This window comes from Lycorma delicatula, chromosome 5 (genome assembly GCF_047948215.1).
Source record: "Lycorma delicatula isolate Av1 chromosome 5, ASM4794821v1, whole genome shotgun sequence".
Classification (NCBI taxonomy): domain Eukaryota; kingdom Metazoa; phylum Arthropoda; class Insecta; order Hemiptera; family Fulgoridae; genus Lycorma; species Lycorma delicatula.
The window spans coordinates 127,522,216-127,538,872 of record NC_134459.1 but is presented as its reverse complement, the minus strand read 5'-3'; the positions used below and the strand labels follow the sequence as shown (position 1 = coordinate 127,538,872).

At 28.3% G+C, this 16,657-nt stretch overlaps 1 protein-coding gene and 2 pseudogenes across 1 annotated transcript in view; 2 read left to right on the top strand and 1 right to left on the bottom strand.

Annotated features, from left to right (window-relative positions):
- Positions 1 to 16,657, bottom strand: part of Gnpat (dihydroxyacetone phosphate acyltransferase) — a 65,538-nt gene that overhangs the window by 37,614 nt on the left and 11,267 nt on the right. The window contains exons 2-3 of the mRNA XM_075365363.1: positions 5,370 to 5,578; positions 1,455 to 1,631 (exon numbers count right to left, since the gene is read on the bottom strand). Coding sequence (XP_075221478.1) covers positions 1,455 to 1,631; positions 5,370 to 5,576 — 384 coding nt within the window. The 5' untranslated portion in view covers positions 5,577 to 5,578. The remainder of the gene's footprint in view (positions 1 to 1,454; positions 1,632 to 5,369; positions 5,579 to 16,657) is intronic.
- Positions 7,362 to 15,614, top strand: LOC142325743 (cytochrome c oxidase subunit 1-like; annotated as a pseudogene).
- LOC142325742 (cytochrome c oxidase subunit 2-like) lies at positions 15,775 to 16,404 on the top strand (annotated as a pseudogene).

The following is a 16,657-nucleotide window of genomic DNA, read 5'->3' as shown; positions in this document are numbered from 1 at the left end:
CAGTTCAGATACTAATTAATCGAAGATCTGGTTAAAAAGAGAATTCAACAAATTTAACAGAAAACTTTAAAAAAACCTGGAAGACAGTTACATGGCCCTTGGAGTAACAGCTAAATGGAAAACCTCATACAATTGGAAAAGCAGGTAAGGGGTCGACCCGCTATCACATTTGCTACAAAAATAAAATGGGCAGAGACTGTATATCTTTGCAACATGTGTCCTGACAACCCTAATCTAAACCCAGATAAATGTTTTGCAATCTACCACACAAAAAGAATATTATCGAAAATTTGTTTTCTTTTATTATTTTATATTCTGTAATGACAGTGAGTAATGTTTTTGTGTTTATTTAATTTTATGTCATGCTTATGTTTATTTCATTATTTGAAATTTAGTATTCATAACATTACATGTATATAAAACTTAATAAATATATAATTACAAAAAAATATTATTTATATTAACCAAAATAAATTAGACCGTTCCATTTTTATTTCAAAGGCTAATTGTAGATATATCTGGAATGCTGCAGGCTCATCTAGGCTCATAAGAGATTAATGTGGAAATATTCGCCTACATTTTTTACATTACAAACTCAACAAAAAAATTATCACCGCCTACAAAATGTCATTTATTTATATGTACTATTATTAAGCAAGAAAATATCACAAAAAAAAGAAAAGATTTTTGCATCTACTATAAAAAAATATACTCCTGTACGGCTGTATACAGATACTGGCTGGATTATTAAGCCCACCTGCAAAGGGTTAAAATTCTATATTCTCAATCTTACTCATACCTTTGTTTAAGTGCATCTTAAAAATCTTTCTTAAAGTTCATCACTTCAGAATCAGAAAAATTTTCCAAAATGTAGCCATTCAAACATCTTGTTGACCTTGCCAAAAAAAATGTATTAAATATTGTGTTCTGTATTAAGGAATTTGTAGATTTGTTGAAACTCAAACAAGATATTTGTGGAAGAACATTCACTTTAATGTAATACCAAAATATACTATATTTTTATTCTTATTTATTGAATTAATTAATAAATCTTTATATATATATTGTATTCCTTCCTTGATTTTTAATCAGACAGACAAAGACGGAAAAGGTTTTAATCTAAAGTGTTATTTATACTGGGAAGAAATTTATGAAAATGTTTATGAAAATTAAATAAATTTTATATTGTTTTACATTAGCATTTGATTAATTGCAATAAAAAGAGACTATATTGGACACAATTTAATCTAACCCAATTCAACAATGATTTGAGTAAAGGAAATTACAAATTTAAAAAAAAGCTTTATAACAAAACTGAAAATTTCAAACTGGAGAGAGTAAAACAATTGCAAGTGCATGGAAAAACAGTATTTTCTTTAAAATAAGGTTACAATTAACTTTAAAGCATAATAAATAAACTCCAGCAAAACAAATTTTAAAAACAAACAAGATACCTTTAATATTTGTGCTTCATTAACAAAGACACAAGAAATAACTTCTTTTAATACTTTTATAAAACAAAGACCAAAACATCTAAACACTGCCATCTGTCGTGTATGACCAATTTCTTTAAGAATTTCAACTACATGCTTAGATACTTCCTCATTAGAGCAATTATTACATTTGCTAACCTGTAAATAATAAATACACATTAATATAAATATAAATAAATACATATAAATAAATTATATTAATATAGATACATATTTATATATATTACATATTAACAGAAATATATTTTAAATTCTAGTACAACAGAAACAGCACACATTACACTCTAAAAAGAGATAAAATTTATTTATTAAAATCACATAAAAATAACTTAATGGACCTAAACAACAGTAATTTCTGGTTACAATAGTACTGAAAGAAAGATATTAAAACATATATTTACATGTTTTAAATTTATTTAATAAAAAAATCTAAAAACTCCTTGTTAAAAAGAAAATAGACAAATTCTATCACATCCTTTATGATTTGCAAATATTGATTCCAACAATCTGACCATAAATTTTTCTTAGCTAACAAGTTCATCATTTCTATTACAAGATTTCCAGTAATTCCCACTGGAGGGTCCCAATAACATCAAACCTTTAATACAAAGCACCCTCAATCTGATTTTTATTAAAGAAAAACAAAAATCAATCTGATTTTTATTGCACAAGAGTACATTAAGTAAATAAATTAAAAAAAACTGATAACATCATACTTCTAAGGAAGGATGAATGCATATTGAGATTTATGAGGGTCTTAATTAAAGAGAAAATTTGATGGTTTTATGAGTTTTGATCTGAAAAACTAAATAAAAATAGATCCCAGATCAAAATCTCTAGTAGTTTCCAAAAAAAAGTTTTGCAAAATACAAAAAAATATAAAAGAAAAAAAATTATTTTAGTTTAGCATAAATTAACATTAAGTAAAAAATAAAAATTTCTAATAAAATTTGTAGATAACTTAATTCTAAGAAAAATTATATAAATAAAGTCAATAGAAAACAAATAAGAGTTACAAAGATTTGACTTTAATCGTAAACAAAATGGCCCAAGGTGTGGCAGAACAATTTTAAACAGAAGAAAAATTTTCATAATGATAAAAGATTGTCAAAATAAATTTATCTATTGAACTCAAAATACATAAAACAGAATAAGAATTTAATTTGAAAAATTGTTAATAATGTTTACTTCACAATTACTGACCATATCTAACATACTAAAGTACAGATCTATAATTGATAAAAATCATTACATGTTAAAATTACAAAGGACGAACTATGTAATGCAGTCATTAAAAGTAATCTGACATAAGCAAGCACACCTTTCATGCAGAAAAGAAATATGATAGTAACAAATATAAATTTATTAATTAGAATCTCCAAAAATATTTCTAAGGTAAGGCTTTATGGAAACAACACATGAACAATAAGAAAAACAAAAAGAAAAAGAATAGAGGTTTTTGAAATGTGCTGTTACAAAAATATATAGAAAAAATGGGTTGATTAAATTCAGTTTAAAAAGATCTTAAGACAAACAGGAGATTACAGAAATTTGAAACAGAATCTCAAGCATGGTAGGCCATGAATTAAGGACACTCAAATTTAGTTAATTTAGTGATGAAGACATGTAGAAAGTAAAAACTGAATATGAGAAGTATTAGAATATGAGAAACAGAGAAAACTGAGAGATATAGGTTGTAGATACATTAAAAGATTAATACAGATCACAGAGGAATGGAGAAGAATAGTATCAAATCAGACAAATGACTGATGACTCCAAAAAGAAAAATAGAAATGTTTAACATTAAAAACAATGGTTAGGTTGTTATAAAAACTGCAAAGAAATACATATCCTTCAACCTCAAATCTCAATATTCTAAACTCATATCCCAAATCTCAATATTTAAATATCTATATAAATAAAATTTTATATATATACAGAGGTCCAAAAAAAAAAATGTACTTACTGTTTGTAATTAAATAATATCTAAACAATAAAACTTAAACTCACTAATCTAATATGTAATGCAGTGTAAGGTATTAAATTGGTGGAGCTGGCAATTTATGCCTTACATGCAAAGGTGGTGGAACAAGCCAGTCATATTAGCCAGTGCAACAGAAGACAAGTGAGTAGCAACAATGGCTAAAGTTTGCTTATCATTTGTTGAACGCAAGGCTGCACTGAAGAGATACTGAAAGTATAAGAACATTCACGAGGTACAACGGTGTTAGAGAGTGTTTGCAACACCACCAACACATCAAACAATTGCCATTCGCAATATATTGTATATTCGCATTCGCAATAATTCCAAAGCAAACAGAACTGTTAAAGATGTGTACAAGGAAAGATCACCGCAAAAATCAGTGAACCAGGGAACGCCCAAAAGTGGGGTGAGCTGGTCAAGTGTAAGATGCATTCTGAAGTGTGCAAAGTGAAAAGTGTGCATTCCAAATGTGCTACTAGTTATACCAAACAGTATTAATTATGCCATCACAATGCTTCACAGTCATAATGAAAAAATTTAGTTCGTTATTTTTTTCCTTTTCTATTATAAATTTAATGGAGTTATTAAATTTATTAAACTCATCAAAAACATATTCAATTTTGTCTTCAGACAAACACAAAAAAATATCATCAACATATATCTTTTATAAATTGGAATATTCATATTTAATTTCCCTAAAACCCCAACCTCAATATATTTCATTATTGAATTTGCCAAACCGTGTTCTTTTTCATAAAAATTTTCTTCAAACTGAAAACACATATTAGAAATACAAAATTCAATAATCTCCAAAAAATCATTTTTATTAATTTTAATATATCGCCTGATGTCTTCCCAACACTCACGTATCACAATCTTAACTAATTCAACACGAATACTGGTATACAAAATAACATCAAAAGTCACCAAGCAACAACCATCTGGAGCATTTTGTTCCACAATAAACCTATGGAAACTCCATGAATCTTTAACAGTAAATTCCATATTACCAACGTTTTGTAAAATTTCAACTAAAAGTTTTGACAACCCATATGTAGGTGATTGAATGCAACTAACTATAGGCCTCATCGGGCAATCAACCATATGCAACTTAATTAAACAATAAATCTTTGGTGGTTTTGCAATATTAATGCATAACCTATGTTCATCTACTTTCGATACATATTAATTTTTTAATAAATTTTTTATTAGTACATTATTTTCCTTTTGTAATTTACTAGTACAGTTAGAACTAAGTCTATAGTCTCCTGATCTCCCAACAAATCATTCATTTTTTCTTTATGTTGGTTAGAATCCATTATAATACTTTTATTAAAAAAAAAAAAATTCTATTAATTTGGATAATTTTCTAACTTATTTAGTTATATTTATATACAAAATTCTCTTACTACAGTAAGTAAGATAATTTTGTATGTGTGTATAAATGTGTATTGTCACCTGAGGAAGCTTATAAAGTTCTAAGTGAAACGTTGCGTATTTAATTTATAAGTTTATATTAGTTGAATGGTTAACCTAAGGAATTAATAAAGATAATATTTTTAAGTAAAATATGTCTTTTTATTATATGTAATTCTATCCAATCAGGAGGAAAATAAACTTAAATAATAAAAATATTCATAAATATAAATTAATATTATATATGTAATATATTATGATAATAATATTCATATACATATATATTTTGCCCCTTTCAAATACTTTTTCTTTTTATCACAGAATTCCCAAACAATTTTGGGCGATGTTTAATAAGCAGAAATAATAGTGAACACATAAGAGATGGTAGATAAAAAAGAATGCTTTCCTTAATTTTTTTGTAGTGCAAACTGAGAAAGAATAACACATACTAGATTTTATTAGATACTATAACTTACTTCTTCTATCAATCTCTGTATATCAGTACTTCTGAAGACATCATATTGGAATTTATAAGGATCAGTCAAATCATGATATTGCCTATAAGATTTTGTTAAGTTTAATTCTCTTGAACACCACATAAAATCACTTGTGTTTCTTCTTATCTCCAAAATATCTTTATAATTATGTAAGTGCATATTACACATAGTATCAACCATCTTCATTTCTGAAATATAAAAAAAAAAATAATAACTACAAGCATTTAAAAAATGTAAAATACTGTAAAAACCACACAAAATGGAATAACAAGATTGCCCACATTCAGAAAGATAATTTGCAAACAAACATGTGCTGACATGCAATTACAATCATAATTTTTGATCCCACCACCATTTTGGGTATAAATATCATACAAACTTTATATTTATACTATTTTTCTTGTCTTAAGGGGACAATGAAAATGATGTATCATAACAAAGAGTGTTACCAATTAAGATATTTGAGTTACAACCCCAAGGCTATCCGCAAAGAAAGGTTGAAATTCTATTTCTCATCAAAAGGTAAAGTAGTTGACTGATTGATACCTTACCTGAAAGTTACAGTATTCTATCTAGAATGGCTTTATAATTGTTGAGGGGTTTCTATACTTTTAACTTGCTCTGTATATGAAAACATCAAATTTTGTAATTTTGCAACTAAGAATAAAATTGTTTGTATCAAATTTTCTTAAATATTTCAAAATCTAAATAACTTTAACTAAGTATTCTGCACTTCCAAGGAATGAGTGTCAAGTATAACATTGATTGTAAAACCAAGCTTTTGTAGATTTTTTTAATAAAACCATATTGTGTATGAGAGAAAAATTCCTGCAATGTTGCAAGACAGTCATAATTACAATGTAATACATTTTTATAAAGTGCATAAATTCAATTTACCAGCAGTTATTTTAATATTATAGTTGAAAAATAGCATTTAATGATAATAATTTATTTTTTATACTTGCTGATTTAACTGCATGGTTGTACAACTTATTAAATATACATTACTGATTTTGAACGTTTATTAAAAAACACAGTAAACAGTACACAGTATTTATAAAAAGCACAGTACTTATAAAAAAAGGAAGTTTTTGATGAGTCAAATTATATATGAATTAATAGGAAAAATTTAGTTTTATGCCATATTAAAACTTGTTCACTGCTTTATTTTTAATTTCATTTATTTAAAGACCCAATAGTAACAACAGCCATTGCATATAAAAAGTACAACTTTTTGTGATTACCTCCTTCCTTAATTTGTAGCACCAAGGATTGTATCTTAAATGCTCTTGGCAAAGTGGAAAGAGCCAACTCTAAATATGTTTTGGCAATTTTTATTGGTATACAGGCAGCATTTCCTTCATTGTGTTGGAGTTCTGTCCTATATGAGTTGCACTGCTGCAATTTTCCCATAGCCCTGCAAGCCGTAGTACATGACTACTTGTCTGATCGTATGGCTCTGTTTAAGGTTGAATACCTAGTTGTGGAAAAGTCCATCACGTGGGGAAGCCCACAGGGCTCCATTCTTGGTCCCTTGCTGTGGAACCTGGTATTTGACGGATTTTTATGTCACTGGGCCATGACATTCCCAAAAGGGGTCACGGCCCAGGCTTTCGCAGATGACTGTTTCCCATTAGTTCGTGGTAACTAACGACTGCAGGTGGAAGACAGAGCACAGGCGGTTTTGTCAACCGTAGAGGGCTGGATGGACATTCAAATTTAAAGATTTCTATGCCCAAGACGAAGTTTATGCTTCTCAAGGGTGCAGACAAATTATCATACAGTCATAACCCCCCATATTAATAATAAAGACTGTGTAATCAGCTGAGTTAGAGTTCATAAGTACCTAGGTGTTTTGTTGGATAAGAAGTTGTTGTTTAGCAACTTCATTAGGCAAATAGTGGCAGACACAGTCACAAGCTTAGAAGGATTGCTCAAAAGGATTACGGGCTGTCAGGCCATCATTTGTACATGGTGTACCGAGCTGTCTTCAAAAGTATGATCTCTTACGTGGTGTAAAGGTTGGAAAGAAATTGAGCACTTATTCAAAATTTAAGGAATGCACAGCGCAGAGCCTTAATTGTATGCACTGGTGTTTTTAAAACAACCTCCTACAAGGCTACCACTATAATGGGAAAGACTCTCCCAATCGATTTAGTAGTGAAAGTTTGGGCGGCCATGTGGAAATTGTGAAGACGCAGGGAGGCCGAAGTGTATTTAGGATGCGGTTTCGAGCCAGGCCTGTACCGGAGCGGAATGTTGATCTCAATGCACCAGTTCTAAATTTTGAACAGTTGCCAATCTCCCACCTGTGGAGGACGCTTTACAGCCTTGCAATGGAAGCATGGCACACCACAACTAAGGGAAGATCCTTGTATAAGTTTATACAGGATTTCGGGATATGGTATGCCTTTTCTTCATTTTTAAGGGCAATGGGAGCCCAAGTGCTCTCCAACCATGTAAATTTAAACCAATATTTGTTCTGTTTCGCCTGGCAGCTGATGAGCTGTGCGTCTGTGGGGTGGTCCAGTCGAATGAACACATGATGTTCGACTGCCCAGCTCTTGGGGGGCCACACCATCCTGGAACTTAGAGGTCAAGGGGAAAATTGGCCACTCACAAGCGGCGAGAGCTGCATTGTTGGACTGTGTGGGACTTCCTAGAAGCGGTTGCGTTGTTCAACCGACATCAGTAGTTTACCTAAAGGAAAAGACTCCTACCTCACTGCTGTGGGAAGCAAGAAATATGACTGGCTACCAGCCTGATTAAGGCTCAAAGCGCTTTAATGGTGGACAGGTACTTGCTGGCATTCAGCGGCCTAGGAGTGGCAGCGAATTGCTGCCTTTGAAGAGATATATTTAATTACTGATTGTCCTATATGTTTTAGTAGCTGACGAGGTGCACCTACCCATTTTAGTGATATATGACAAGTGGGCAGTGGGACACACAAGTGAGTGGTGTATGGTACCACACTTATTCCGCTCACACTTTTAGGTTAGCGCTAGGAGCTAGTTGGAACACTGGTCGCTAAACTGTTTCGAGGCTCAGTAGCCATTTGTCATTTGTGGCACAGACATTCAGGTCTTATGCTTTAGGGTAACCGAATGGGATGGTGGCGGGAGTAATGGCAAGCAAACCAATTCCTTAATTTGTAAATAGATAATTGCTATTTGTATTTTAAAATATTTGAGTACAGAACTTAATCTTAGAGTTTTCAAAAGTTTTCTGTCATTTCAATAAGGCAGATATTAAAAAAAAAAATTATTTCAACTCTGAACAAAATTAAGAAATATCTTTACACTAAATTGTATTTTAACAATATTCTAACAATATTCTTACAATATTAATACAATTTCATAATTTCAAAAGAATTTATGTTTTTCAAAAGAATGTAAGAAATGTAATTTCTTACATTTAATCTGAATCTATTTTAGTACACAATGATAATTACCTAATTAAAATTGTACACTGATAAACAACAAGCAAATAACATAAAAAATAAATTAAGTCGCATGTACAAAATTCATTTCAAAAAACCACTTTAAATATTGATTTTTCATTCACCTTCTATTTCATTAAGAAATTAACAGACACTTCCAAACCTAGTAAATGAGAAGATTTTTCCTTAAACAATAAAAAGTTAAGTAGTTTTTACTGCTTGATTAAGTATATGATGATTTTGGTAGTTTTTTTTATTATAAAATATAACTGCATTACTTTACAGCAAAACAACAATGAGACATGTGCAATACTAATACTACATTTAATCTTAAGTGTAGTATGTGCTTCCACATATGGAAGCTACAAATAATTATCAACTAGAAGTGTGAACAATTCATATAAATGAACATTACTAATCTGGTTAGTAACAAAATTTCACACTTCCGTATTAAGAATCTTAATGGAGTTTGGAATCTGATTTCAAAACTGTCACTAAGAAATTAAAATAACAAAAACCAAACATGAAACAGGTCCCATTTTTAGCAGTAATTATCTGAAAAAAGCTACGAACAGATGTTTTACAATACCATTCTTTATTGTTATTTTAGAAGGAAATATGCCTAAATTAACAAGTTCAACAAAAACAACATTTATGTTATCTTTACAAGCATTACTGAACGATTAAATAAAGAGAATACATTAAACAGTCAAACATTATGAAACTATACAAGCATGGAAACTTATTCAAAGTTATAAACATATGCACAATACCAGATTCATTTCATTAACCTGGATATCTCATAAAGAAATAGAAAGAATTTCAGTACATGATCTACTAGTGAAAATAAAGAAACAAATTCAAATAACCATGGGATGTAACGCAAATGCTAATTTTTCAAAATGTAGCTTTTAAAAAATTGTTCCTCAATTTCTACTGCAAAGTAGTAGGTATGAAACCATACTGAAATTTTTGGAACTTTAACTAATAAACAAATTTGATGTTTCATTTGTTTTTTGACCTACAGTATCAAATAAAGCAGATCCCAGAGTTGTATGTATAATAAGAAAGCTTTTATAAACGCAGAATGTTTGAGTCACAAAACCACATGTTAGGCTTTGTGTACAATACCTTCATTAAGCTCCCAATAAACAAAATTTGCAAACAATTTAATTCTGTGAACTTGAGTAAAGTCAACTGAACTTTAAGAAACTTGATTTTTATTAAAAACAAAATAAATAAAATGTTGCAGAAAAATGTTGATTAAAAACAAAACAGATCAAACGTTGCTGAAAGATGTTGTATTATAAGTTTAAATAAGAATAAGAATGATTTCGATATTGAAAAATAACCAGAACAAAATCAATTATTAAAAATAAATAAATAAAAATCTGTTACAAACTTACTATTAAAATAATTGTTCAAAATTTCCTCCTTCACTGTTTTCACAATATTCCATTCTTAAAATTCTTTGAGTGGCTCTTCTTAATGTATCAGTATTTTTTTGTATAATTTTAACTGCACTGAAAATTCTTCCCACTAATTTTTTTTTTCTAATAACGTTTTGTTTGTGTAACAACAATTTCATATGACTACACTGGCATTAGAGGTCAGGTGACCTAGTAAACCGATTAATTAGCACCTCAACTTGAAAAGAATAAGGAGCCTTATCACATTGGAAACTAATTTCTTGCCTCATTAATAATGGAACACTATCTAAATGAAATAGAAAATTATTTTCTAGGAAATTAAATTACACATTTCCCATAGAGATCTTCAAAAATAATTCTAAATAATAAATGCAGAGCAATCCTGGCAATCTCTCTTCGTATGTTGTCTTTCAACTCTTCCAGTGTCCATGGGTTGTTCTTGTAGACTATCCCTTTCAGATACGACCAGGGGTAAAAGTTATACGGTGATAAGTCTACAAATCAGGGTGGCCCTGATATCCTTATGAAATCTTGGTAGATTTGAGTGATAAGACTGATCAAAAGTGTGGTCAGTCGCTCCATCTTGTTGGATACCTATAAGAAAGTTCTTCTGGAGTCAAGTTATGCATCTTCATACAGCCATAAAAAGATGTCAGTACTAACAGTTTCCCCAGAAAATATGGGTCCGATGATCCATATTCCAGAAATTGACACAATTATTAAATCATAGAGTGGTTTCTGATGGGTTTCAAATCTCTTAAACTTTTCTGAGTTTCGTTTCAAATCTTTAAAACCCTTCTTCAGGATTGATTGATGTACTTTAATAGGTTTTCTCAGAATTAAATCCTAAATAAAGTTTGTTGCAAAAATTTATTTCTTTAATGTTAATTTAACAAAGTTATTTAACAAAGTTTTTTTTAGTTTAAATAACTAAACAATAAGACACCAGTCCTAAACCATCTCAACCCAACAATAAACAAATAAAATCAGGTATTAAAATAAAAAAAACCATACTTAAAATAAATAAAAAAACCAAATAATAAAAAAGAACTAAATTCAAATCACCCCTTATATAACCGATACTATAGAATAAAACACAACCTCAAATTAAAAATACAAAAGATATAAAAAAACAAGAAATTCAATCAAAAAAAAAATTAAACTTATAGAAAAGGAATTAAAAAAAAAAATAATCACTCAAAAAAAAACACAAGATCATACTCAAACAAATAAATACAAAAAAAAAAAAGATTGTAGCAGAAAAACATAGCCTATCCTCAAAAAGATCTTTGACATCACAAATCAAAATTTTAAATTAAAATAAATAAGCAAAATAAAAAAAAAAAAATAAGTCAAACATTATATAAAAAATAGGAAAACAATGGAGAAGAAGAATATAAAATTCACGACCACAACAAGAATTAATTAAAATTAAATCACTACAATATAAACCATGCTGAGTTAAAGAAAAAATTATCACTGTATACAGTGATAATTTTAATCTGCTTTTTAATCTGCTTGTTATAACAAGCAGAAAAAAATAAGATAAACATCAAAAAAATAACTGAAAAAAATCTTCATCTTAAAATAGGAATAATTAAACAAATCTCAGAAAATAAATTTAATCTGGGAGGACAAGATATATTTATAACACAAAACAAAAATCAAAAGAAACTAAGTGAAGGTAAATAGTTAAGTAACCCCCTAACAATAAAAAATCTTCGACTTCCTAACCGATCATAAATAATACCAATTAAAAAAAAAAGACCAGATGAAACAAAGGCATGAGCAACTATAAAAGATAATCAACCAATAAACCCAAGACCAGATATAGTAAATAATCCACAAATAACCAAACTTATGTGACAAACAGAAGAATAGGCAACAAGTACCTTTAAATCTCTTTGAATTATACAAAATATTCTAACTAAAAAACAGCCAAATAATCAAATACTAACAAAAAAATAACCATAATTAAATAAAAAATAATAAATATAACCTAAACAATGAATAAATCCATAGCCCCCCAGCTTTAATATTACACCAGCTAAAATTATAGAACCTGAGGTAGGTGCCTCAACATGAGCCCTAGGCAACCATAAATGAAATCCAAACAAAGGAAACTTAATCAAAAAATAAAATAAAATAATAAACATCAAATAATTATTCAATAAAAAATCAAAAAATAAATAATTAAAATAACCATAAAAACTATTTAAATAAAAAATTCTAAACAAAAAGGGGAAAGAACCAAAAATAAATATATTACTATATATAATATATATATATATTATAATATAACTATCTTTTTTCTTTTTTGTAATATAATAATTAATCAATTGAATGATATAATATAAATATCTTATTATAACGAAAAAACTTTTGTTGAAAAATTAAACTCAAAAATTAAAAATTGCAGAAAATTGCAAAAAAATAGCAAAAAATTAAAAAAACCAAATAAGCAAATAATGTACTGTAAAAAAAATGATATATAAAAAAAAAGGAAAAAAAACAATGGATTTTTATACTCAAGCAAGATGCCTGATTAAAGGATTACTTTGATGAAGTAAATTAAGTGAAACCTCACTCATGCTAAATTGTAAAATCCAGAATTAAACTGAAACTAAAGAAATCAAAATTCTTAATGCATCACACATCCTTTTACAAAAAGATAAGCTAAATTAAGCTTATGGGTTCATACCCCATCGATGAATAAATTCTCTTTTTAATTAAAATAAATTTATCAAAAATAATATTTATCACAACAATAACCGTAAGAATTATTATAACAATATCCTCCAACAGAATAATATTCTCATGAATATCTATAGAAATTAATTTAATTTCTTTTCTACCCCTTTTAAAAAAAATAAATAAAATAAATGAACAATCTATAAAATATTTAATTATTCAAAGAATATCATCATCAATTATAATAACCTCAATAATTATTAATGCTATCATTAACTGCCCCATTAATGAAAGAATTTTAATAATAATGAGAATTTTAATAAAAATAGGTATAATCCCATTCCACCTATGAGTACCAAGAATCATACAAATAATAAGATGAGAGATATGCATAATAATGATAACTATACAAAAAATCATTCCTACATTTATTGCAACCCAAATAACCAGAATTAAAATAATAATAACATCAATAATTATATAAATAATCATAGCACCAATCTCAAGAATAAAACAAACATCACTAAAAAAATTAATAGCATATTCATCAATTTCAAATTCACCAGTAATAATCTTTTCATTAATAATTTCAAAACAACAATTTACTCTTCTATTAATTATGTATACCATAATCAAAACTTAACCATAATAAACACGTTCAAAAAAAATAATATCAATTTTCTAAACCAAATTAATACTCAAACAAATTTAACAAAAACATCTCTAATAATTTCATCATTATCAATAAGAGGTATACCTCCAACTACAGGATTTTTAATAAAATGAATAATTATAAAATCAACAATTTGTATAGCACCAACAATTCCATTAATTATACTAATTTCATCAATTATGTCAACATTCATATACTTGAACATAATAATCCCTACAATAACCAAATAAAAAATAAAAAAAATAATAAAAAAAGAATCAATTATCCCAATTATCTTAAATTTAATAGGAATTCCAATAATAATAATTTTTAAATTAAACTAAAAAGAAGGATTTAAGTTAAAAAAACTATTAACCTTCAAAGTTAAAATTATTATTATAAATAAGCCTTAGCAAGTAATGCACCTCTATATTTGCAATATAGAATCATAATTGAATACAAGACAAATAATGAGAGGTTTAAAACCTTAAATAAATTTACAATCTATCACCTAAATCAGCCATCCCATTCTCAATGAATAAATGAATATTTTCAACAAATCACAAAGATATTGGAACTCTTTATTTTATTTTTGGGCTCTGAGCTAGATTACTTGGAACAATAAGAAGAATAATTATCCGATTAGAATTAATACAACCAGGATCAATAATTAAAAATGACCAAATTTATAACACCATCGTAACATCACACGCATTCATTATAATTTTCTTTTGGTAATACCAATTATAATTGGAGGATTTGGAAACTGACTAGTCCCTATAATAATTGGTGCACCAGACATGGCATTCCCACGAATAAATAACATAAGATTTTGATTATAACCACCATCAATCACACTTTTAATTGCAAGATCAATTGTGGGCACAGGATCAGGAACAGGATGAACTGTTTACCCTCCTCTCTCAGCCCAAATTGCACATTCAGGACCTTCAGTAGACTTAACTATCTTTTCCCTTCACATCGCAGGACTAAGATCAATCATAGGAGCAATTAATTTTATTTCAACAACAATAAATATACGACCAAAAGGAATAACTATAGAAAAAATACCCCTTTTCTGTTGATCAGTCCTAATTACAGCAGTTCTACTACTAGTATCATTACCAGTATTAGCTGGAGCAATCACGATACTATTAACAGACCGAAAATTTAATACCTCATTTTTCGACCCCCACAAGAGGGGGAGACCCAATCTTATATCAACACTTATTCTGATTCTTTGGACATCCAGAAGTATATATTTTAATCCTTCCAGGATTCGGATTAATCTCCCACATTATTACTAACGAAAGAGGAAAAATAATAACATTTGGTCATCTAGGAATAATTTATGCAATGCTAGCAATTGGTATTTTAGGATTTATTGTATGAGCACACCACATATTTACTGTAGGTATAGATATTGACACACGAGCATACTTCACCTCTGCAACTATAATTATTGCAGTACCAACAGGGATTAAAATCTTCAGATGAATGGCCACAATACAAGGAATAACAAAAAAAAAAAATCACCCCAAATGATTTGATCTATAGGATTTGTATTTCTATTCACTATTGGAGGATTAACAGGAGTGATTCTAGCTAACTCTTCAATTGACGTAATTTTACACGATACATACTATGTTGTAGCCCACTTTCATTATGTACTATCAATAGGAGCAGTATTCGCCATTATAGCAAGAATCATTCACTGATTCCCACTAATAACAGGTATAAGAATAAATAAAAAATGATTAAAAATTCAATTTTCAACCATATTTTTAGGAGTAAACGTAACATTCTTCCCACAACACTTTTTAGGTCTAGCGGGAATACCACGATGATATTCAGATTACCCAGATAACTACATGACATGAAACATAATTTCATCCATAGGATCATTAATTTCAATAATCAGAATTATAATATTCATATTTATTATATGAGAAGCTATAGCATTTAAACGAATTACAATCTTTAAAAACAATAAATCATCCTCAATTGAATGATTTTCAATTACACCGCCCCCTGAACACTCATTTAATGAATTACCACTAGCATCTAAGCCATTCTAAGAGTGGCAGAAAATTGCCATGAACTTAAAATTCATTAATAAATTAAAAAGTAATTTCCTTAGAAATATCACCATAAATAAAATTTAACATAATAAATAGAGCCAGACCAATTATAGAACAACTATTAAATTTCCATGATCACACCATAATAATTCTATTATCAATTACAGTAACAGTAACAATTATAATATCAACAATAAGAAAAAATAAATTATCAAATAATATATTAACAGAAAATCAAATAATAGAAACAATCTGAACAACAATACCAGCAATCATTTTAATTTTTATCGCTATCCCATCAATTAAAACCTTATATCTAATAGAAGAAGTAATCAAACCATCAATTACTATTAAAACAATTGGACATCAATGATACTGATCTTATGAATATTCAGACTCCAAGAAAATAGAATTTGAATCATATATAAAACCACAAAATGACTTATCATCATTTCGACTAATTGAAGTAGATAACCGAATAATTATCCCATTCTCAACACAAATCCGAATAATCGTATCATCATCTGACGTAATCCACTCTTGAACAATTCCATCAATAGGAGTAAAAATAGACGCAATCCCAGGGCGACTTAATCAAATTAGCCTAATAACCAAAAAACCAGGAGTATTTTTCGGACAATGTTCAGAAATCTGTGGAATAAATCACAGATTCATACCAATCGCTATAGAAAGAATTAATATAAAATCATTCATTAAATGAATAAAAACATGAAACTAATAAACATTAAGTGACTGAAAGAAAGTAATGGTCTCTTAAACCAAAATATAGTAAACATCGAATACTCTTAATGAAAGAAGCTAGTTTAAAAAAAAACATTTAACTGTCAAATAAAAAATACATTTTATGTGCATCTTGATTCCACAAATATCTCCTATTATATGAAACATCATATTAATAATAACAACAGCCACAATCACAATAAACAACAAAATTATTCTTTATAACTAATCTA